Here is a 22,950-nt window from a genome sequence, read left to right on the forward strand (position 1 = left end):
GTTTCACACCACATAACTTAGTCTGGTTTAGCCCACATGCTCAGGGATCAAATACCAGGTAGGAGTATAAACTTACCTGCAATAGCAAGTGGTAGTGGGGTTAACTGGCCTTGTTCACAGCTGAGTGTATGTGTGTGCGTGTGCGTGTGCGTGCGTGGGTGCGTGAGAGAGAGAGAGAGAGAGAGAGAGACACTGTGGAAGACTGGAGAGAGGCTGCAGTGGGTGCTACCTGGTCTCTGAGAGGGAGAAAGGTAGTCAGAGGGTCTACCATCCAGTACAAAGTGCCCTTCCCACTGCATGCTACCAGGGTGTGAAGTGGTGACTGGCACCTCAGCAATGCTGAGGCTGAACTCTGTGAAGATTCCTGGGTTTCTCTGCCGAGAATGGTGTTTCCCCTTTCCTGTTCCCTGTCATGTGCTAAGTCTACTGTAAGAGGGCATATTCATCCATGTGGTCAGCCTTATGTTTATATGAGAATAGACTCTTAGGTGGCATTGCCGTTCTTTGGGTTCTAACCCATTATCACCACTGCTTGCTTTATGCTCCCTGGTTCAGCCTTTAGGAGCTCTTCAGGTTGGCTCCTGTCTCTTTGAGACTCTCCTTCCTTTGTCCCCCTGGAAGAATCTGTGGTGGCTAGTCTTGGTTGTCACTTGACTTCATCTAGAATCAACTGCCACCCTCTAGGCTCATCTTGGATTTCCCCCACCCTGTCCTATAAACATCTGTTTGTCTGAGGAGCCTGGTCCCTTTCACTGGAAAGTAGTGTTGAATCTGGATCTAGGAACTGGTTGTACTGTGCATGTCATGGCCCCTTACAGTGTTTGAAGCCGGATCTAGGAACTGGTTGTACTGTGCGTGTCATGGCCCTTTACAGTGTTTGAAGCCGGATCTAGGAACTGGTTGTACTGTGCGCGTCATAACCCCTTACAGTGTTTTGCACTCATTTTGTTTTACTAGATCTTTTTAGATTCAAATTCTGTTGATATTTAACCTTTGGTTTTTATCCCAAAGATACCTGGGTGCTGTGTTCATTTCTTTCAACATTTTCTTGTTTTACAGATTGAATTAAACCTGTATGACTGTTTGCCCCTCCTTACTCTTTACTCTGCATCTCTAAGCTATTAAAAAACAATCTAGTAAATTTCCATATGTATTATTCTTCATGTATTATTCTTCAGTTCTAAAATTTCCTTTTGTAGGTAGCATTGTAAGTACTGATTGGATATATATTGTTGACATGGGCACAGGCATGGGAAATGGGTCTTTCTCCATATGTATGGGTCAGACTCGAAGTTAGCACATGGCCTTCTTCCTCTGGTCCAAGTCTGGTTCTTTACAGACTGTTGACCAGCGTGTGTAAATCTAGATTGATGACCTGCAGAGACTTCCTGCCAGACTAACCCCTCCCACTGTGCTGACTGCGCTATTTGTCCTAGAGGCCATTCTTGGATTCTTTAGTCAGTAAAGGTTGCAAGTTTAATTCAAGTTTTAGCTGCTCAGCCCAGCGCCAGTTAGGTAGAACCTGATCTTGGGAGAAGAAATAGGATGATGAAGCCCGTGTCATTCTCTTGGGTGAGTGTCAGTGTCCGCCTCCTGCAGTCTCTCCCGCTTTTCTCACCTTGATTTGTGTGCACATGCCACCGCTCTTGAGAATGTGCGATGCTGATAGTAGAGGATTAGTCTGATAGGAATTGGTACTCTCATTAATGGGAGAACGGTATTGGACAAATGGAGAACCAAGGCTGTGTTGTGCTGTGCAGGCCTAATAAGAGGAAATTGTCACAGTTGGTCACCCAGTGTACAAGAGAACCGAGTGGAGCTACATAAAGCCCGAAGCCATGAAAGTGACTCCTACATTCAGTGGAGAAGGAATTTATTCTCTCCTAATAAAGAGTCGAGGGAGTTTGCTGTCTGACTTGCTGTATGTGAGCAGAGTTCCTAAGTCTTCAGACTGAAATAGTCTCAGGGAAGTAAAATGCAAGTCCGCATTCACATGTGCTAAATGACACAGAAGAGAGTCATAAGGAAAACACGGCAGGTGTGTATGAAGACAGGCACAACCATAACTAATGTTGGCAAAAAGAGATGGCAGAGTGTTGTCTGGAGTGCCGAGTGGAAATGGCATCAGCCTCAGAATCTATACCATCATCTAATGAGGGCTCAGCTAAGACCTTTCACACGCAGGTGGTGGAAGAGTTTTCCATGGGCTCCTTGTCATATTTAGGAAGAGACACTATGGCCATGGCAGCTCTTATAAAGGAAAACCAATTGGGGCGGCTTACATTTTCAGAGGTTTAGTTCGTTATCATGGTGCGACTATCGTAGTGGCATGCAGGCAGGCATGGTGCTGGAGAAGTAGCTGCTATCCTACAGCTTGACCCCAAGGCAGCAGGAAGTGGTCTGAGATATTGGGCATGGCTTGATCATGTTATCTACGTGACCACTTCCTCCAACAAAGTCACACCTCCCAGTAGTGTCATTCCTTATGAGCTTATGGGGCCAGTTACATTCAGGCTACCACTTACCTCCTGACTTAGAGACATGGGAAGTTGAGCAGATGATATTTTCCTAAAATGATCCTAACAGTGTCTTCCATCTCCCTGTGTCCTCTGCTGTGTAATCTTTCATCACCTATGCATCAGGAGAAAAGGTTAGTTCCTCTCGCCGTAAATCTGTACTGGCCTTTGATTCTTCTCTCAAAATGATGTCTGGAACCCCAGCACCGGGAGTGGAGACGGGGATCCTGCCTGTGGCTGGCAGCCAGTCTAAACTGCTACAGTGGTCTCAGATCAGTGATAGACCCTGTCTAAAATCACTAGATGGAAGGCTGCAGAGAGGGCTCAGTGATTAGGAGCACCTGCTGCACAATCATGGACACTGGAGTTCAGATCCCAGCACTGGTACAAGAAGCTGGTCATGTAACTCCAGCTCTGTGTGATCTGATGCCCTTTTCTGGTCTTTGTGTACACACAGGCATGTGCACATACACACATGTACACACACTCACACTGTATCTTAGAGTTACTGTTGTTGTGATGAATACCATGACCAAAGCAACTCGGGGAGGAAAGGGTTTATTGGCTTAAACCATTTACATTATACAAACACTGTTCATCATTAAGGGAAGTCAGGGTAGGAACTCAAACAGGCAGGAACTGGAAGACGAGCCGATGCAGAGGGCCATGGAGGAGTGCTGCTTACTGCCTTGCTCCCCATGGGTTTGCTCAGCCTGCTTTCTTATAGAACACAGGACCACCAGCCCAGGGATGGCACCTCCCACAATGAGCTTGGCCTTCCCCTATCAGTTATTAAGAAAATGCCCTATAGTTTTGCCTGCAGCCCAATCTTGAGGCATCTTCACAATTGAGGTTCTCTCCTCTCAGATGACTTTTGTTTGTGTAAAGTTGACACAATTATCCAGCACACACAGAAACACAAAAATAAAGTTGGATGTGGTAGAAGACACTCAACATTTACCTTTGCCTTCCATACCTGGTACCTGTGTTCTTGTTCTCTCTCTCTCTCTCTCTCTCTCTCTCTCTCTCTCTCTCTCTCTCTCTCTCTCTGTCCCTCCCTCCCTCCCTCCCTTCTTCTGTCTCACAAACCATATACACACAGAGTAAAGAGAAGTGATAACTATACTAACTTTCGAGGCTTAAGGTCATGCTGTGCTTGTGGGTTGTTTGGGATACTTGTTCTGGGGGCCCCTGGCTGCAACATGAGACACCTATGTGAGATAGTTGTGTAGCCTTCTTGGGTCATCAGACTCTCCAGACAGGGGTGTCCTCTGAGTACCATTGGATGACAAGACAGAGGAGTTGTAGAAGGATGGCCCTGCTGGCTACAATTCCAATTCCTCTGCTGCAGGGTAGGACAAGATGGTTACTACCCAAAGCTACAAAGTTGGTTTGTCATGCAACAACCAGAACAGCATTGAACACAGAAGGAAAGCGAGGAATGGATGAGTCAGTTATTGTAAGGAAGCAGGTGAGCAAACATACTTGTTCAAATAAATATCGGCCTGAAAACATTGGCTGCGGGCCATGAAAAGCAGTCTTGACACTAAGGTGTCAGCAGCAGTGTTCAGCAACTGGTGTAGAGCGAGGAAGAAAAGTTTGATTGAACTTTCCGAGGGCCTTGTGTTGTTTCGAAGGCTGCTAGAGATTGACTTTAAGTGGGGATTTTAAGGAAAAGAAATAGACTGTATGACTTACCAGTCAGTCCAGGGAAAACAGGAACAGAGAAGAAAATTTGAAAATATACAAGTATAATCATGAAGCAAAAAAGCATATAAATAAGAAACCCAAAATAGGTTGGTTGACATCTGTGCCATGGCATCTGCAACTGTGATAAGCATAAAAAGAATTATTATTATTAAAAATAGTAATGTTTTTAAAATTTAAGCCAATTTCTTTTTGAGAGAGGGTTTCTCTGTCTAACAGAACTGTCCTGGAACTCACTATGTAGACCAGGCTGGCCTCAAACTCAGAGATGCCCGGCCTCTGCCTCCCAAGTGCTGAGATTAAAGGCGTGCGCCACCACCGCCCGGCCATTTAAGCCAAATTTTAAGAGGCAGTCTAGATGAAACAACCCAGAGTGTAAAGACAGACTAAAGGGACAGAAGAGACGAACGGAAGGACGTAATGTGATAATTAATGCCAGGCAGTGGGGTTTTGAGTGGTTGACCCAGAGAGTATGAGTGTGCAGTGCAGGTGTGCACTGATGTCTTGTAGACTCTGAGTTGGTGAAAATGTTGTGAGAATTCAAATGGTGGCAAGTGGAAGTGTGCAAGGCTGGACTGTGGAACATCTGTACGGGCACACTACAGCAGCAGGGGCAATGTGTGCCCATGTCACTCTTCATTTTGTTTGACGTTTTGGCTTTGAGAATGGGCTCGGCTGTGCACTGAAGGCTGGCCCAGAGCTCAAGCTGCTTCAGCCTCCTGGACACTGACATTCAGGCATGTACCACCACACCTGGCCGCCCGTGTATATTTCAGAACTACTGAGGGAAGTTGCTAGTGTTAACATCCCGCTTCTAGACACAAAGTGGTGTGGACGAACTTAGGATAAGCTTCTTTCTGACTGCAATTTCATCCAATCTATCATATTTGGCTATGTTCCTATGATCATATGTATCTAAGGAATTGTGCCCAGAAAGTGTCTTTCAGCTGGTCGACTATTTTGCTAGATTTTTAAATTTATTTTATTTAGTTTACAGTTTTTCTTTTATTGAAAATGTTTTCTCACATAATGTCCTGATTATGGTTTCCGGTTTCCCTTTCCTCTGCTACTCCCTTCCACTCATCTGGATCCTACTCCCTTCTGTCCCTCATCAGAAAGCAAAACAGGCTTCCAAGGGATAATAAGATAAAATAAAAATTAGCACATTAAAACCAGACAAACAGAAGGAAAACAGCCCAAGAGAAGCTGTAAGAATTAGAGACTCACTCATTCCCACATTCAGAGATAACAATAAAAACACTAAACTGGAACTAGAATCTATATACACGGAGGACCTGGTGCAGACCCGTGCAGGTGCTGTGCTTGCTGCTTGGGTCTCTGTGCATTCGTGTGCGTTTTCATCATGTTGATTAAAAAGGCCTTGTTTTCTTGGTGTCCCCCATCTTCCCTGGCTCTTGTACTCTTGTTTATTTGCCTCCTCATCTTCAGAGGCTGCAGTGGGTAGCGAGGAGAGCTAACCATTGGTTTTGATGGGGAGGAAAGCTCCTCCATGTTGCAGCTTATGACAGGAAGCGGAAAATGCTTCAGTGAGGCAGGCCAGGGTTTAAAATCAGAACACAGCAATAGTCAGAAGTGCTGAAGTCAACAGACTTTTTAGAAATATGGTCACCATTTGCTGAGAAAGCCTTTCATAGTGGCCACAGACATGTGCTTGCAACCACAGTCAGTTCATGTTTTCCCCTAAATGTGGGACCATGACCTCAGCTGACGCCAGTGAGGGCTGTGTACTCCAGAGAAGGGAAATTTAGTTTATTCTCAGATCCGATACAAGTAGGAACTAGGGGGCAGCACCAGGGTCCAGTGGGCATACATATTACACATAGTTTAGGTGACAGTGTGCTTATTACCTCCTGGAGTGGCTTTAAATACTTTCCTCCCTCCAGGGAAAAATGAAAAAAGAAAGATAAAAGAAAAAAGATCACAAGAGGAACTAACTGCTAGTCTGTGGACTGAAAAGATAGGTGATATTTAGTGATCTGGACAGAGCAGATGAGTCTCTGAGCGACCTCGGGGCAAGTGTTCAGGTAGAAGAAGTCATCCCTCATAAACAGAGAGAGATGGCCGACTTCGTGCACAGTGGTGCCCTCTCTGAGTCTGTGGCCTACAGCTGTAAAATGAGATCTAGACTGAGTGCGCCCAAAATATATATTTTTTTATTTTTAAAGTTCAATGAAATAAAGACAGGCCAAACTAGCTAACAGAACTGGAGATGTAGTCAGTGGGGGAAGTGTGTCAAGTCCTGGGTTCGTTCCCTACTACGGTGTACATCAATGTAGACAACAGGGCCATTTATGAAGCTAGAGGCCCACAGAGTGCTCTGATGTCAGGAACAGGAGGGAATTATTGGGAAAGAAATATTGGCAAGAGAAAAATACTGAAGGAAATAAGGGTCACAGTGTAGTAAAGAGGGATGCTGGTTGCCAGTCTGTCATTTCCTTCCTTGTGGGAAGAGACTCTTGGCTGGAGCTTACTTCAAAGGGAGATGGGCAGCGTTGCATGACACAAGCCGCTTCACTCCGTTCTCTTTGGCTTCCGGGCAGCAGTCATGGCCACAGAGCATTCTCAGCTCTTCCAGCCTTCCATCCTCTCTCCTGGGAGCCCTCACCTGTTCCCGCCTTGGCCAATGGCTATGTGAGTGCTTTTCATCTGGAATTCGCTTTCCTTTGGCTCCTTCAGTAAATCACACTCAAGTTCAGTTTGTACCAGGAACAGTGCTGGAGTTTAGTCTCCATGGTCATTCTCAATGGGATCGGGATTTTTATGCAAAAGTCCCCCAAGTTGGGTTCAAAGGGGACAGCAGTTCCTTTATTGAGAAGAATATTGTTCCCTCTACATTAGGAAGAGACATAACTACAAAGACCTGGAGGTTCTTTGAATTATGACTGCAGTTCAGAGTCACAATTATCTCGGCAGAGTAGGGGCTTAAGTAATGAGCTACGAAGGAGCTGTCAGGTGTAGGACTGGAGGGGTTGAGGCAAGACGTAGCATGGCGACAGGGAAAGCACTGGAGAGTCTGCTGAAGAAAACCCAAGGCTTGCCGGTCCAGTGCCAAGTACACCAAAGTCGATGAGAGGCCAACACTAGCAGTGGCAGCATTTGGAGACTGAGGTGGGGGTTCAGGGCCAGACTGTACAGCAGAGACCCAGCTTCTCACAAACTTCAGAAGCATCCGTAGTTGGCCACCAGAAAAATACCTCCTGGTGTTGATACTGATGGCTTTGATAGCCAGCTTGACAAGATGGGGCTCTCAAGGTAGCTGTCCATCTTTATTCTTTGCCACCATGAACCGAAGTGTGGAAAATGGCTTTGTAGGGCATAGTGTACTCTTAAATTATACACATTTTCAGAAATAAATGTGAGTCTGTGGGGTCTGCTAATGAGTACCTTTGTCTCTGTGAAATAAATGCTAAGCTATCTCTTCAGTTGTGACAGTATAGCCATTATTCTTTCTGTCTTTCTCCCTATTTCTCTCTTTTCCCTCCACACCCCATCCCCAGCCTGTGTCTATTTTTGTGTGTTTTTTCAAAGTTTTTTTTTTAAGTCTAAGCATACAATGGCATGATAGTTTAGTCCTATGACCCCAACACTCAGGGACAGAGACAGGAGAATTGTTGGGAATTTGAGGACAGCCTGGACTACATAGAAGGTTCTAGGTTGGCTATAGAGTATATGAGACCCTAGCTCAAAAGTCCCCCCACAAAAAAAGCCCAGTCAACACACTAGTGTATTTAGTATGTGTTGACTGCTCCAGATACCAGCAATTTCCCATTAGTGATGCAGTTGACAGCTTTATCCAGTTTATTATTTGTAGATGCTGAGTTCAGTGGAGATGGTGCAAAAGGTGGAGCTGACAAAGCAGCTCCCTTGGTGGTTTTAAGACACATTTAGATATTCCCCTCTGTCACCATGGTTTATTTTCCCCCAGCATTTGTTTTCCACTGTCTGGTAAAAGAAAAGCAGCACATGCTGAAGGAGATGAGGTTCATGTCAGGTCTGAGATGATGCTGGTAACTCTCCCCTTAGCTGCGTTGCTATCGGGTAAGAATACATTCTGATTCAGAACTTTTTTGAAGAACTTGTGCATTGTATTACAACATCTGCGTCTACATTTTAATTTCTCTCCTTCCTTTTATAGATATTTGCATACTTTTTTCCCAAATGAGACCTTTTGTTTGCCACAAGAAAGCTATTACCCAGAATGTTAATGGGTTTTCAGCTATTAAGATGTAATGTATACCTTGAGTATTTAACTATAAATTTGAAAAGTCTCCATGAACAATCTCAAAGGAATACTCAGAATGCACTCCTGGTAAATTGGCTCATTTCCCTGTAATTTACTGGAAGAGCTGATAGGAGAGGAGTCCTAATGTGAAAAGCACATTAATCCCTGGAGTTATATTGTGTGGATTAAATTATTGCTCTCAAAGAATACAATGTATGAGGCCATTTAGCCCTCATTCACACTTGTTATTTTGAATCACAGTAGAAAAACAACCACTTACCTTTTGATGCACAAAATTAGAATTGATACATTTAATATATTTTAAAATGAGGCAGTAAGAGTTGCAGTTTTGCATAAGAATTGCTCTTTTCTGAAGCAAGGACTGTGTCCATGAGTAGCATAGAGGTCAGTAATGAAGCATCTTTCTTCTTCCCTGAGCATCTGCCACCCTGGGCATTGCTAGGTAAGGTGGCCAACTTGCAGGAGCTACAGCTGCAGGGACATTTGGGCTCTTATTTGGAATTTCATCTAACCTTTTTTTTTCTTTGCCAGGGAACTGGAAGTTGTGGAAACATTGCTTGTGAGAGCAGGTGCTTCTTATTTGGTGAGCCAGCCATCTGCGATGCCGAATGAGTAGAGGAGACAGGAAGCCTCGGCCAAGATTCAGCAAAGCCACCAACCACGTACTGAGCCATGGACACAAAGCTGGACCCTGCCCGGGATGATCTGCCCCTCATGGCCAACACCAGCCACATGCTGGTGAAGCACTATGTCCTGGATCTGGATGTGGATTTTGAAAGTCGAGTCATTGAGGGCACCATAGTTCTTTTCTTTGGAGATGGAAACAGATTTAAAATACAGGCGATTTCCTCCCAGGAAACCATCCAGATGGAGTCAAAGAAAAACTGTACTTGTAGGACAACTGAACCCTACCATGTGCCCAAGATGGATGCAAGTACCCTCTCACCTCGCATGGGGTATAACGAATGTGTCGTCTGTGGTAAAGGTGATCAAGATGCCTTTGATAACGATGGTAACCACGACAACCGGGAATGTGATTCTGAGATCTCTAGCTCAAAGTACTGCTGTGACACAGAAAGTCATGGGAGCGAGGATTTCTTGCTAGTGTTGGACTGCTGTGATCTATCTGTGCTAAAGGTAGAGGAGGTGGATGTGGCTGCTGTGCCAGGCCTTGAGAGATTCACAAAGGCTCCCAAGCTCACAGCCACTCCTGAGAAGCTCAGGCGTGACATTGTCCGTGACCTGGTGGCTCTGCCTGCAGATGCTTGGAGGGAGCAGTTGGACTGCTACGCTTGCTGCGGCCGGGCTCCTGGCTGTGGGGAGCTCTTCTTTGACACTGACAGTTGGAGCTTACGGATCAGGAGGACGGGGGCTCGGACAGCCGCTGACTTTCCTCATGCCATCAGGATATGGTATAAAACTAAACCCGAGGGGCAGTCAGTGACTTGGACCTCAGACCAGGATGGCAGGTAGGTCATCCAGTGCTTCTCTGCCCCTAATCTCTTGCACTCTAAGAAGAGACTGGGTCTGTGGGGGTGTTTCTGCTTGTTCTGCCTTACCCAGACAGACTCAGCGCCAGGCAGCAGGTAAATCCTGCAGTATGCTGAACTGTTGTCAAGATCACCTCCTGTAAATTAGGGTGGAGAGATCCCTTGATTCAGTTCCATCATTACTGAGTTAGGAGCTTGAAATGTTAGCTTGCTGCTGAAGTGCTGAGCCTGGCTGTTGGTTGGGATCACTGGTGGTGACTTCTAAGGCTGCCTTTGGAGTGGTGCATCTCTGAGCAAGTGCTTTCTCAAAGTATCCTGAGATCTGTTGCTCTGAGACTGGATGGGTGTGAAGCTTGGCCAGCCAGGCTGTGACTTTCGCTGGACTTGGCCAGTTGTCACTGCCTGTGAACCTCCAGTGCAGCCCTGTGAACCTCCAGTGCAGCCCTGTGAACCTCCAGTGCAGCAGAGAGCTGCTTCTGAGGACTAAAGCGGTGGACCTGTTGAACTGCAAACTGGTTTGTGGGAGTAAAAGATGCCTGATTCTTCCAGTCAGGGAAGTCAAAGAATCCCCTCAGCCTTGTCTTACTTTTTAGAATCTGAGAATTTCTAAATCAAACTTTGTTGGTTGTGCAAGTCAGCCTGACGAATCACTGAAGAGGTGGATAGAGGTTCACTCATCTGCTAGCTGCTGTTGAGAGGATTCTCTCAGAACGTTGGCCCCTTTGGTGGAAGTGGTGGTCTCTGGCAATTGCTTGCGTCTCTTCTTCCTCACCCTACTCCTCAAACCCATTAAGATTTGCTCTGAAAGTGCCACTTTGACATTGAGATCTAATTAGCCTGTCCCTTGCTCATGATCTTCCCTCTTGCTCTGGTTTCCAGGCAGCTCAGAGGGAGTTTACTTTCCGCTTTATGTCTCTGAGAGTTTGAGGGAGGCTTTGGGAAGAATTGCAGGGTTGGCACAAGGTTCCATGAATACAAAAGCATAGCGATTATTTGTCATTACCTTCCTGGGCTTTCGGTGGAGACTGTGAAGGAGCAAGTGTTCTTATTGTGGCTTCCAAGTTTTTGGAATTACTGAAGATTTTCACCAAGGTTAACCATATAATACTATTAAATATTTAAGTAGGGATTTGTAGTTTTTATACTCCCGGATGCTTCGCTTTTGAACTAAAATAGTGGGAAAGAAGAAACCACTGACAGTTGGAAGTATGTTAATGACCTATCCTAAATACTAACTGCTAAGACAGACTTGAATCCATTATGTACAGAAGTCTTGGTTACCTGGAGGGAGGTCAACATAGAATTTGGCGTGACTCAGTAAGATGCGCGGTTGTGATGGAATGTAACATGAGGGGGCCTGCTTGTTGTTGGTCTCTGTCCCGCCCAGCACCCCACAACCGGCAAGCCCCAAAGAAATAACACAGAGATCTCTATAAGTTATAAAGCTGATTGGCCCATTAGCTCTAGCCTCTCACTGGCTAACTCTCACATCCTGATTAACCCATTTTTCTGATCTATGTTAGCCATGTGGCTCAGTACCTTTTTTCAGTGGGGCAGATCACATCCTGCTGCTTCGGTGATCTGGGCAAGAGTGGGAGGCATCAACTTCCTCCTTCCCAGAATTCTCCTGTTCTCATTACATCATTTCTACTTCCTGTCTGGTTTTCCCACCTTTACCTCCTGCCTGGCCAATCAGCGTTTATTTAAAACATGATTGACAGAATATAGACAATTCTCCTGCACCAATGGAAGCCCTTATACCATGTTTTAGTCTGCGTGATTTGTGGAGTCATAAAAGGATACAGTGTTGATTTTAGAAGAAAATCCCAGAAAGCTGCTCTTTCCCTCACTTTCCTTCTAGGGGTGAAACTTTGTGAGACTTTGATTGGAGTCAAGATACCCTTCCAAGGATAGCCACAAATCTCCTGAAACTCTTCCATGTGCCTAAGATTCTAAGTGTGGTGGCTTCATGCCTGCAATCCCAGAGGCATGCATGGGGTGAAGACAAGGAGGATTATAAAAGTTTAAGGTTAGACTGGGCCACAAAATGCTACCCTGATTCAAATCAAGTATATAAACAAGCCTAACTGCATCCAGGTGACTGTCTAGAAACTAAGAACTTTCTGTTGGCTGAAATTCTAGGTTCGGGACAAAATGTATTTCCTCAGTGATGTGGGCTTTGATGTGATGGGGTGAGCAAGAGCCTTCCACAGTAGTATAAGTAGACTTGGCATCCATATTGGTGAAAATTCTGTCATTATCATGTCAGAGTACTCGCCCTCCTGTTTACCACAGACTGCCAGGCCAGCATGGGGTGCATTTTATTAGCCTTCACAGACAGGGCTGGGTACAGCATCAGACATTTCTGGAGAAGCCCTGCCCAGGTTCCATCAGCAGCTCGTGTTTCTCCCCGCTTCACACGGTGAAGTCTAGAGCTGCAGTCACTTTGGTTGGTAATAACCATTTTGGATGAGAGCAAGGATGGACCAAAAACTGTCTACAGGTGGCTGGTGTGGGAGTCCTTCTGTAGATGTGTTAATTTATTGGTTAATGAATAAAGCTTCTTTGGTCCACAGCAGGGCAGAATAGAGCTAGGCAGAAATTCCAAGCAGATAGAGGAGGAAAGAAATCAAAACCAGGGAGACTCCAGACACCACCAGAACCTTCCCGGTAAACCACGAGCCTTGTAGTAAAATACAAAATACAAGGAATGGGTTAACTTAAGATGTAAGAGCTAGCTAGGAATACGCTATAGTCATTGGCCTAGCAGTGTTGCAGTTAATACAGTTTCTGTGTGGTTATTTTGGGTCTGGGTGGCTAGAAAGTGAACAAGCAGCCTCTGCCTACAGGGGGCTTTCAAAGCTGGAGAGAAATGGGGACTTAACTGTTTTTATCCTAGATCCTCAGGACACCTAAGAAACTGCAAAGTGGAAATCTATTTGAAGACCCTGTGCTTTCTTCTTGTTTCTTGCATTTCTTGAATTTTTTTTCCATTCCACCAAAGAAAATGTCATTTAAAATTCAGGCATCCCCAGAGAACCACAGCAGAGCACTGGGCTGAGCTCCCAAAGTCCAGTTGAAGAGAGGGAAGACAGAGAATACGAGCAAAGAGGTCAAGACCATGATGGGGACACCCACTGAAACAGCTGACCTGAGCTAATAGGAGCTCACCAACTCCAGCATAGCAGCAAGGGAAACAGCATAGGACCAAACTAGTCCTTCTGAATGTGGGTGACAGCTGCATGGCTGGGGCAGACTGAGGGGCCACTGGCAGTGAGAACAGGATTTATCCCTACTGCTTGTTCTGGCTTTTTGGAACCCATTCTCGCTGGAGGGATACCTTGTTCACCCTAGATAGAATGGGGAGGGCCTTGGTCTTGCCTCAAAGTAATGTGCTAGACTTTGTTGACTCCCCATGGGAAGCCTTACCCTCTCTGAGGAGTGGATGGAGGATGTGATGGGGGAGTGCGGAGAGAAGGTAGAGGGAACAGGAGGAAGGGAGGGAGTGGGAAATGTAAAATGAGAAAAGATAGGGTTTTTTAAAAATAAAAAAATAAAAAATTTTGATTATTAAAAAACAAGAAATAAACTAAGCCTTTCTTCTTCCTAGTGTCCTTTTTACCCCCCAAATCCTGCCTAGCTGTTGGCTGTTCAGCTTTTTATTAAACCAATCTGAGTGACAAATCTTCACAATGTACAAAAAGTTATTCACAACATTCCCTACCTCCCTACCCACCCAACTTTAACTTTATGTTCCTTCTCTCTTTCAAAAAAAGCACACAAAAACATTAATCAAAACAGGCAAAAGATCAATAAAACAAAAATACCAAAACAAAGCAAAATGAAGCAAAAAGTCCTCAGAAATGTCACTCACTGAGTTCATTTTGTGTTGGTCAACTACTCCTGGGCTGGGGACCCTGTCCTGGAGTGTGGTTGATATGCACTCCATTGGCAAGGCTGATTTTCCCTTTGCCAGTAGGTATGTCTTGGTTAGGGGTTAGGGTCCCGTGTCCACCTCCCTCACTCCCCACCTCAGTGCTTTGAGCTGTCTGTGCCTATGCAGGTCTTATGCATGCTGTCACAGTCTCTGTGAGTTTATATGTGCATCTGTTGTATCTGGAAGACACTGTTTCCTGGGAGTCATCTGCCATGTCACCTCTGACTCTTAGAATCTTTGTCTCTTCTTCTGCATGAGACCCCTGAGCCCTGAGGGATCGTGTGCAGATCTTGCACACACAGCCACAGCCACTGTGAGTTGGTGTGTGCATGAGACCCCTGAGCCCTGAGGGATCGTGTGCAGATCTTGCACACACAGCCACAGCCACTGTGGGTTGGTGTGTGAAGCAGCCCTGTTTCAGCACAGATGGCCACCGTCTCTTTCTGCCATGACCCTTGAGCTCAGGGGTTGTGACATAGGTGTCTTGTTTAGATCTGAGCACCCCAAGGCCTCTTATTCTCGACACAATGACCAGTTCTAAGTCTCTAAATTCGATACTACCTCCTTTAAAGGAAGCTGCTCCACTGAAGGTTGAGCGGTGCACTGTGGGTATGATAAGGATAAGAGTTTAGGAACAGTTTATCACTGTTAATTTAGCAGGATTATAGTACTAGGTTCTCCTCTAGCGCCTCTGACAGCCAGCAGTGGACTTCTGGCTCTGCTCGGTACCAGGAATGGATTCCACTTCTGTGGAGCAGCCTTTAAGCCCAGTCAGAAAGTGGTTGATTTCTCCCATGTTGTTCCAGGCTAGCCGTTGTAGCTCACAGCCTTCATAACTATGAGGCAATTATGAATAATACTGCTGTAAACATAGTTGAGCAAATGTCCTTATAGTATGATTGTGAGAATCCTTTGGGTATATGCCCAAGAGTGGTATTGCTGAGTCTTTTGAGGTAGGGTGATTTCCAATTTTCTGAGAAATCTCCATATTAATTTTCAAAGTGGCTGTACAAATTTGCACTCCCACCAGCAATGCAGAAGTGTTCCCTTCACCACACAACCTCTCCAGCATAAGCTATCATCAGTGTTTTCATCTTGGCCATTCTTTCAGGTGTAAGATGGAGTCTCAGAGGTGTTTTGATTTGTATTTCTCTGATGGCTAAGGATGCTGAATATTTCCTCAAGTATCTTTTGGCCATTTGAGATTCTTCTGTTGAGAGTTCTCTATTTAGCTCTGTACCCCTTTCAACTGTGTTGAATAGATATGGAGAGAGTGGACAGCCTTGTCTTGTTACTGATTTTAATGAAATTGCTTTGAGTTTCTCTCCATTTAATTTGATGTTGGCTGTCAGCTTGTTGTATATTGCTTTTATTATGTTTAGACATGTTCCTTGTATCCAGGATCTCTCCAGGACTCTTATCATGAAGGGGTGTTGTATTTTGTTGAATGCTTTTTCAGTATCTAATGAGAGGATCATGGTTTTTTTTTTCAGTTTGTTTATATGGTAGATTGCATTGATAGATTTTCATATGTTGAACCATCCCTGCATCTCTGGGATGAAGCCTACTTACTTGATCATGATGGCTGATTTTTTTTATGTGTTCTTGGATTCAGTTTGCCAATATTTTACTGAGTATTTTTGCATCAATGTTCATGAGGGAGATTGGTTTGTAATTCTCTTTCTTGGTTGAGTATTTGTGTGGTTTCAGTATGAGGGTAACTATAGCCTCATGAAGAGTTCGGCAGTGTTCCTTCTGTTTCTATTGTGTGGAACAATTTGAAAAGTACAGGTATTAGTTCTTCTTTGAAGTTGTGGTAGAATTCTGTACTGAAACTATCGGGCCTTGGGCTTTTTTTTGGTGGGGGGGCAGGGAGGCTTGATGACTGCTTCTGTTTCCTTGCAGGTTATAGGTCTATTTAAATTGTTTATTTGGTCTTAATTCAATTTTGGTATGCGGTACCTATCCAGAAAATTGTCCATTTCTTTTACATTTTCCAATTTTGTGGAGTACAGATTTTTAAAGTATGATATAATGATTTTCTGGATTTCCTCAGTGTTTCTTGTAATGTTCCTCTTTTTGTTTCTGATTTTGTCAATTTGGATGTTCTCACTCTGCCTTTTGATTAATTTGGATAAGGATTTGTCTATCTTGTTTTTTTCTCAAAGAACCAGCTCTTTGTTTCATTGATTCTATTTTCTTTGTTTCTATTTTATTGATTTTCAGCCCTCAGTTTATTTCCTATCATCTACTCCTCCTGGGTGAGCCTCCTTTTTGTTCTAGAGCTTTCAGGTGTGCTGTTAAGTCAATAGTGTGAGCTTTCTCCACTTTATGTAGGCACTCAGTGCTATGAACTTTCCTCTTAGCACTGCTTTCATAGTGTCCCATAGTTTTGGGTAATTGTTTCTTTATTTTTGTTGAATTCTAGGAAGTCTTTAATTTCTTTCTTTCCTCCTTGGCCCAAGGGTTATTCAGTTGAGCACTGTTCAATTTCCATGAGATTGTAGACTTTCTGCAACAAGTGTTGTTGAATTCTAACTTTAAGCCATGGTGATCCGATAAGATACTGGGGGTTATTCCGATTTTTTTTTTTGTATCTGTGGAGGTTTGCTTTGTTACCAAGTATGTGGTCACTTTTAGAGAAGTTTCCATGAAATGCTGAGAAGAAGGTATATTCTTTTTGCTTGGGTGAAAAGTTCTATAGATGTCTGTTAAGTCCATTTTGAGTCCTTACATCTGTTCTCTTATTTCTCTGTTAAGTTTCTGTCTGGTTGACCTGTCCATTGGGGAGAGGGGGATGGTCAAGTATCCTCCTATCAATGTGTGGGGTTTGATGTGTGATTTAAGCTTTAGTAGTGTTTCTTTTACATATGTGGGTGCTCTTGTATTTGGGGCATAGATGTTCAGGATTGAGACTTCATCTGGATGGATTTTTCCTGTGACGAGTATGAAGTGTCCTTCTCTGTCTCTTCTGATTGATTTTAGTTTGAATTCTATTTTGTTAGCTATTCGGATATCTATACCCGCTTGTTTTTTTAGGTCCATTTGGTTGAGAAATCTTTTCCCAACCCTTCACCCTGAGGTGTTGTCTGTCTTTGAGGTTGAGGTGTGTTTCTTGTATGTAGCAGGTTGGATACTGTTTTTGTATCCATTCTCTTAGACCGTGCCATTTTATAGGTGAATTGAGTCCATTGATATTAAGAGATATTAATGACTAGTGATTGTTAATTCCTGTTAATTTTCAATGGTAGTATTTGTGTGTTTCCCTTCTTTGGCATTTGCTGGCGTGAGGTTATCTGTTGCCTGTGCTTTTGTGGATGCAGCTAGCTTTGGTTGGATTTTTTCCTTCTAGTACTTTCAGTAAGACTGAGTTTGTTGATAGGTATTGTTTAAATCTGGTTTTAGCGTGGAACATCTTGTTTTCTCCATTGATGGTGATTGAAAGCTTTGTTGGATATAGTAGTCTGGGTTTGTGTCCATGGTTTCTTAGTATCTGCAGCACATCTGTCCAGGACCTTCTGGCTTTCATGGTTTCCATTGAGAAGAAGTCAGATGTAATTCTGATAGGTTTGCCTTTATATGTTACTTGGCCTTTTTCCTTTGCAGCTCTTAATAGTCTTTCTTTATTATGTATGTTTAGTGTTTTGATTATTATATGGCAATTTTTTTCCAGTCCAGTCTATTTGGTGTTCTGTAAGCTTCTTGTACCTTCATAGGCACATCCTTTTTAGGTTTGGAAGGTTTTCTTCTATGACTTTGTTGAATATATTTTCTCTGCCTTTGAGCCGGACTCCTCCTCCTATCCCTGTTATTCTTTTCATGGTGTTCTAGATTTCCTGGATGTTTTGAGGTAAGAGTTGTTGTATTTAACATTTTCTTTGACCAATGAATCTATTTCCTTTACCATATCTTCAACTCCTGAAATTCTCTTTCATCTCTTGTATTCTGTTGGTGATGCTTGCATCTGTAGGTCCTGTTTATTTACCTAGATTTTCTGTTTCCAGAATTCCCTCAATTTGTGTTTTCTTTATTGATTTTATTTCAATTTTCAAGTCTTGAACTGTTTGAACTGTTTATTTCACCTGTTTGGTTTTTTTCTTGGTTTTCTTAGCTTTCTTTATTTTCTCTTTAAGGGTCTCTATCATCTTCAAAAAGTTATATTTAAGGATATCTTCAGCTTCTTCCGGGCTAGGATGTTCAGGTCATTCTTTTGTGCAACCACTAGGTTCAGGTGTTGCCATTTTGCTCTTTAGGTTGTTGAATGTGTTCTTGCATTGGCGCCTACCCATCTCTTCCTCCAAGGGGTGCCTTTGGCTTAGGTGGTCACTCTTCTTCCTGGTGCAGGCAGGGCCGTGCCTCTGGTAGTCATTATTGAGGCTCTGGGGGCTCCTCTCCAGGTGCATTCAGAGTCAAAGCTCCAGTGGTCTTAGGTGTAGTGAGGAATGTTTACTGGTGTGGGGAGGCTGATTTGAGGTTTGTGGGGTTTGGTGGTTGGGGGTGGGGCATGGGGAATTGCCTAGAGAACAGGGCCATCCAGCTGGAAACCTAGACACCTCTCCAGGGGCAGCCAGGGGCAGGGCTCTGGTGGTCAGAGATGTGGTGGTGGGGGGGAATGGCTGTGGGTGTGGGAAAACTGCTCCCAGGTCCCTGGGGCCTAGCTGGGTGGAGGTGGGGCATGGAATGTGCCTGGGGGCTAGGGTCCAGAGAGCTATGCCCTCCAGCTGGGAGCCTCTTCAGGAACAGCCAGAGCTAAGGCCCAGCCATTTTGTTTATCTGGCTTTAGTTTTTTTATGTTACAGACACCCTCTGTCAGATGTATAGCTGATAAATACTTTTTCCAATCTCTAGATTCCCTTTTTATGAGGTTGATAATGTCCTTTGCTTCTTAAGAGAAATTTGTATCAGGTGTGGTGGCACACACCTTTAATTCCAACACGGGGAAGGAAGAAGCAGGCTGGTCTCTGTAAATTTAAGGCCATCCTGAGGGATGTAATCACATCACAGGGAAGTAATCCTGTCTCAAAAGACCATAAAATTAAAAAAACAAACAAAGCTTTGTTTTTGAGAAAGGGTCTGCCAAATGCTTGGATTGAAGCATGTACCATCACACCTGGCTAAAACTATTTTTTATTAATTAAATTTATTTATTTTACAACATGACCACAGTTTTCTCTCTCTCCTCTCTTCTCCTTCCCTCTTTCCCCCAACCCACTCCCCTTCAGTTTCTGTTCAGAAAGGGCCAGGCCCCCCATGGACCAAAAAACATGGTGTATTCAGTTGCTATAGGACTAAACACTCTCCTTGTAGTAAGGCTGGGTAGGGCAACCCAGTGTGAGGAATCGGGTCCCAAAAGTCAGCCAAAGCAGTAGGGACAGCCTCTGTTCCCACTGTTAGGCTTCCACAAGTATACCAAGCAATGCAACTGTCACATATATGTAGACAGTCAAGGTTAGATCATACACGCTCTCTGGTTTTCGGTTCAAACTCTGTGAGCTCCTGTGAACTCAGGTTAGTTGATTCTGTGGGTTCTCTTGTGATGTCCTCAACCTCTCTGGCTCATATATCCTCCCTCTCTTCAGAAGGATTCCCCAAGCTTGGCCTAAAAAAAAAAAATCGAGTATCAGTGGAAAATAACAAATAACAGTGCGCAGGATTAGTGTAGTCTATTGTAAAACTGAAAGACCAAGAGCCCAGGCCTCTCAGGGTCCTGGATGCAGCCATGCTGCCAACAAGTCAAGCAACTGTAGCAGAGTCATTTATCACCAGAGCCTAAGTTCTTTATGTGTGACATAAGAAGATTCCATGAGAGGGTCACTGCATTCCCACCTGACCCCAGGAGTGGCCTCCAAAGGCCAGAGCCCGCTTTGCCCTCGCAGGGAGCTTACCCATTGTCTTGAGAAAGTCCTGTCCATTTCAGAGCAACAGTGCCTTTAGACTTGCCATCTAGTGATCAGTCCTGGGTTTGGTAATGGTGTCATGAAGTGGAATTAGAGAGAAGGGGTAAGGAGGCAATCGTTGACAGAACTTCCTCTCTAAGAAATGTTTTTTTTTTTTTTTCCTGCAGGACAGAAGGGAGCAGGGTTTGCCCACTGTGGCAGAGTCTTGTTGAAACACAAGTTTGTAAAAGTATTAGATACAATAATAAATGGAAATAAACTGGGAGCCTGGACACTTTGTAACCGTCAGAAACTTCTAGATAGTTCTGGTTTAGCTCCTGTGTCTATGGCCTCTAGCCGGCCACTTGCCCCATTTTCAAAAGGTCCATCGAGCCACCGAGCAGACCTGACCCTTTCAAGCTCCTGTCCCCTCTTTCTCCTGTAGTCAGCTTTCTAGTTGCTGGTTGCTGATCAAAGCCTCTGACAACGATTAATGTGATGGGAAGAGGCAAGCTTGGAACCTTCCAAACCAGAAATCTCTGCTCTCCTGAAAAGTCCTTTCTGCACAGTGGTCAGCAGAGAGTGAGCTGTTTCCTGACTTCTCTGTTCTGTGCTCTTTAAGGTGAAGAGCAAGCATGTTGGGGATAGATAGCTCACCTTTGTCTGCTCCATGAATACAGCTCCTGGCTTGCCTTGCTCGTCCCTGCTTGGTTTCTCCACTCTACCATTTGTGTGACAGTTCTCTGTATTAAGTGAATCTCTACTTACTAGAGCCCATCCTGTCTTCTCTTTATTTATTGGGCTTGGATGATAGAGGAAAACCATCATCCTGCATGGTCTTTCATATATCTTACAGACAGATTAATGTTCAATCATAATGACGTCAATGAAAGCGATTTCTCTACAAAAACTAGTAGCTGGTTCATTTACATTGTAATTTAAGCTGATTAATTGACATTCATCATAACTCCAAAACCAGATTGTCATTCTTTTCCTCAGTTGTTTTCCTGAGAGTCAGTGGTGTGCCTTCTCTGGTGTAAGAATAGATTACTCTGGTTTTGCAGGTCTTTGCCATCTCTGTCAACTGTGATTTAATCATGGAAAGGAATTCTGCTTGGTTTGGGAGGGTTTATACTTGGAGTGACCGAGTCCTAACTCTTGCTGTTGGTTTCATACCTTGCTTTGCTAATGAGCTTGTTACTACGGTCTTCCAAGCCTGGCTGCTGTGACCTCTGCCATCTTGTTTGTGCCAAGCCCTGTTCTTGGCTTCCCCACAAGGATCCCCACAAGGGCTCCATCTGAGAAGGCGGTTTCCAGGACTGGGAGGGTGGGTCTGCTTGCCAACACTGGCTTTGAGACCACTGCTTGTTTTTCCAAGATTAATAATCACAGAGATCTCCAGCCATGTTTTCTTTTCCAGAATACTTTCCAAAAAGTCCGTAAGAATGTCTCTGAAGCTTTTTTCCTTTGAAGGCAGAAATGCCTAAGGGGAGCATAAATTACAACGTTGCAGAATAGTATTTAAAACCTTATCCAGATTTTTTTTCTTAAAACACACACACACCACACCACCCCCAACAAACACACATTTTCACATATTTGATTCATTTGGGAGGAGTAACCACTGAGCTATTGACATAGCTGGCCCTTGGCATGTTCCATTCAATGTGCTTAGAGTCAGCTCTAAAGCCTCCTGTGTTTTTTCTTGGAAAGCTCAACATGACCTTCCTGGCATGGTGGTGAGATAAATGACAACTCATTTTAAAGATTCTTCCCTTCTCTGTCTCTTTCCTCTCCAGGCCATGTGTTTATACTATGGGATCCCCCATCAACAACAGGGCCCTTTTTCCATGCCAGGAACCACCGGTTGCCATGTCAACATGGCAGGCTACAGTTCGAGCAGCTGCATCTTTTGTTGTTTTAATGAGTGGGGAAAATTCTGCCAAGCCCACACCACTTCGAGAAGGTACTGTACATGTGTTCTTTCTTTTTGGGTGTGACACACACACTGGACCCAGGGACCCATCAACTGTGCTATAGCCTTCGAGGGAGCAGCTTTCCTAGTGAGGTTGGAACAAAACCCTATCAGATGAAGCTCAGGCTTGGGGGAGAGGGCCATGTGGGAGTCTGGGCATGGGGTTCCAGACTGTCTATGCCAACGTTACCAATTCATAGTTGATTCCAGAGTCACCCTTACCTGATGGTTTGTGGAGCAAAGTGGGTGGTCTTGGTTGAAGACTTCATGGATCAGCAAGCTTTGCCGTGGAAACACATTAGAGTTGAGCTGTGTGTGCTTTGGACGTGGTATCTATATGCGGTTGCCTGTTTTTCCAAGAGGCAGTACTCAGGCTAGCCAACGTGCTGGGCTTGGAAACCTGAACCCAGGGTGTGTCAGAGATGGTGGCAAGCGTCCCCCACCACCTGGGTTTCGTGCGTGGCACTTGTTCTGTCACCGCTGTCCATGGGATGTCTCAGCATGCTGATGCCAGGACACAGTGCTATTTCACGGTGCAAAATACGTTGTCCCATTCCACATACTTAACAGAGAAACTAAGTGAAATAATTTGGAAGAATGACTCCTCCTACATTGTTTCCCACCCACCCCGTTCCTAAGAGCCGTGTGTGTCAAGAGGCGCTAAATTGTGACTACGCGTGCAGCGCCATCTGCTTTTCTTGCTAACACTGCACTGAGCGCGTTTCAGGTTGTCATGCACTTTAGAAACATAATTCCAAACGTCAGCGGTTTTTATCGTCTGAGCACATCAGAATCTGCCTGACTCTTGCATTGGCGGATATTTTGATCACCAGATTTTTTTCCTGTTATCAATGCGGTTGTATTAGGTTCCCAAGGAGGTGACTGGATGAATGAATGCGTGGTGGGTGTGAACTGGGGCAGGTCGAGGCCGTGTCATGTGACCCACGGTATTCTCCAGGCCATGCCACCTTACCCGGTGTCCTGCAACCTGCGAAATGGTGCCTGCGGGTAAGGCAAGGGTCCTCCTTTAGTTTGATAATCTAAACCATTACCTGTTTTCTACACGGAGAAACTCAGGGTTTGCTGAATTTATCCATTCTGATTTGTGGCATCTGCTTCATTGTTGGTTAGACTTGTTGCATATGTACCAGATTCTTGAGTTTAACATTTTTTTAAATGTAGAAC

The 22,950-nt window shown here is 44.4% G+C and overlaps 1 protein-coding gene across 3 annotated transcripts in view; it reads left to right on the forward strand.

Annotated features, from left to right (window-relative positions):
• Nucleotides 1-22,950, forward strand: part of LOC119816103 (aminopeptidase O (putative)) — a 264,083-nt gene that overhangs the window by 23,813 nt on the left and 217,320 nt on the right. For all 3 annotated transcript variants that reach the window (XR_006020830.1, XM_038332406.1, XM_038332407.1), the window contains exons 2-3: nt 9,019-9,956; nt 21,590-21,756. Coding sequence is in view for 2 of the 3 variants with exons in the window: in XM_038332406.1 (XP_038188334.1) it covers nt 9,160-9,956; nt 21,590-21,756 (964 nt within the window). In the remaining variant the exon portion in view is untranslated. The remainder of the gene's footprint in view (nt 1-9,018; nt 9,957-21,589; nt 21,757-22,950) is intronic.

The sequence above is a fragment of the Arvicola amphibius genome, chromosome 6, assembly GCF_903992535.2.
Source record: "Arvicola amphibius chromosome 6, mArvAmp1.2, whole genome shotgun sequence".
NCBI classification, from domain to species: domain Eukaryota; kingdom Metazoa; phylum Chordata; class Mammalia; order Rodentia; family Cricetidae; genus Arvicola; species Arvicola amphibius.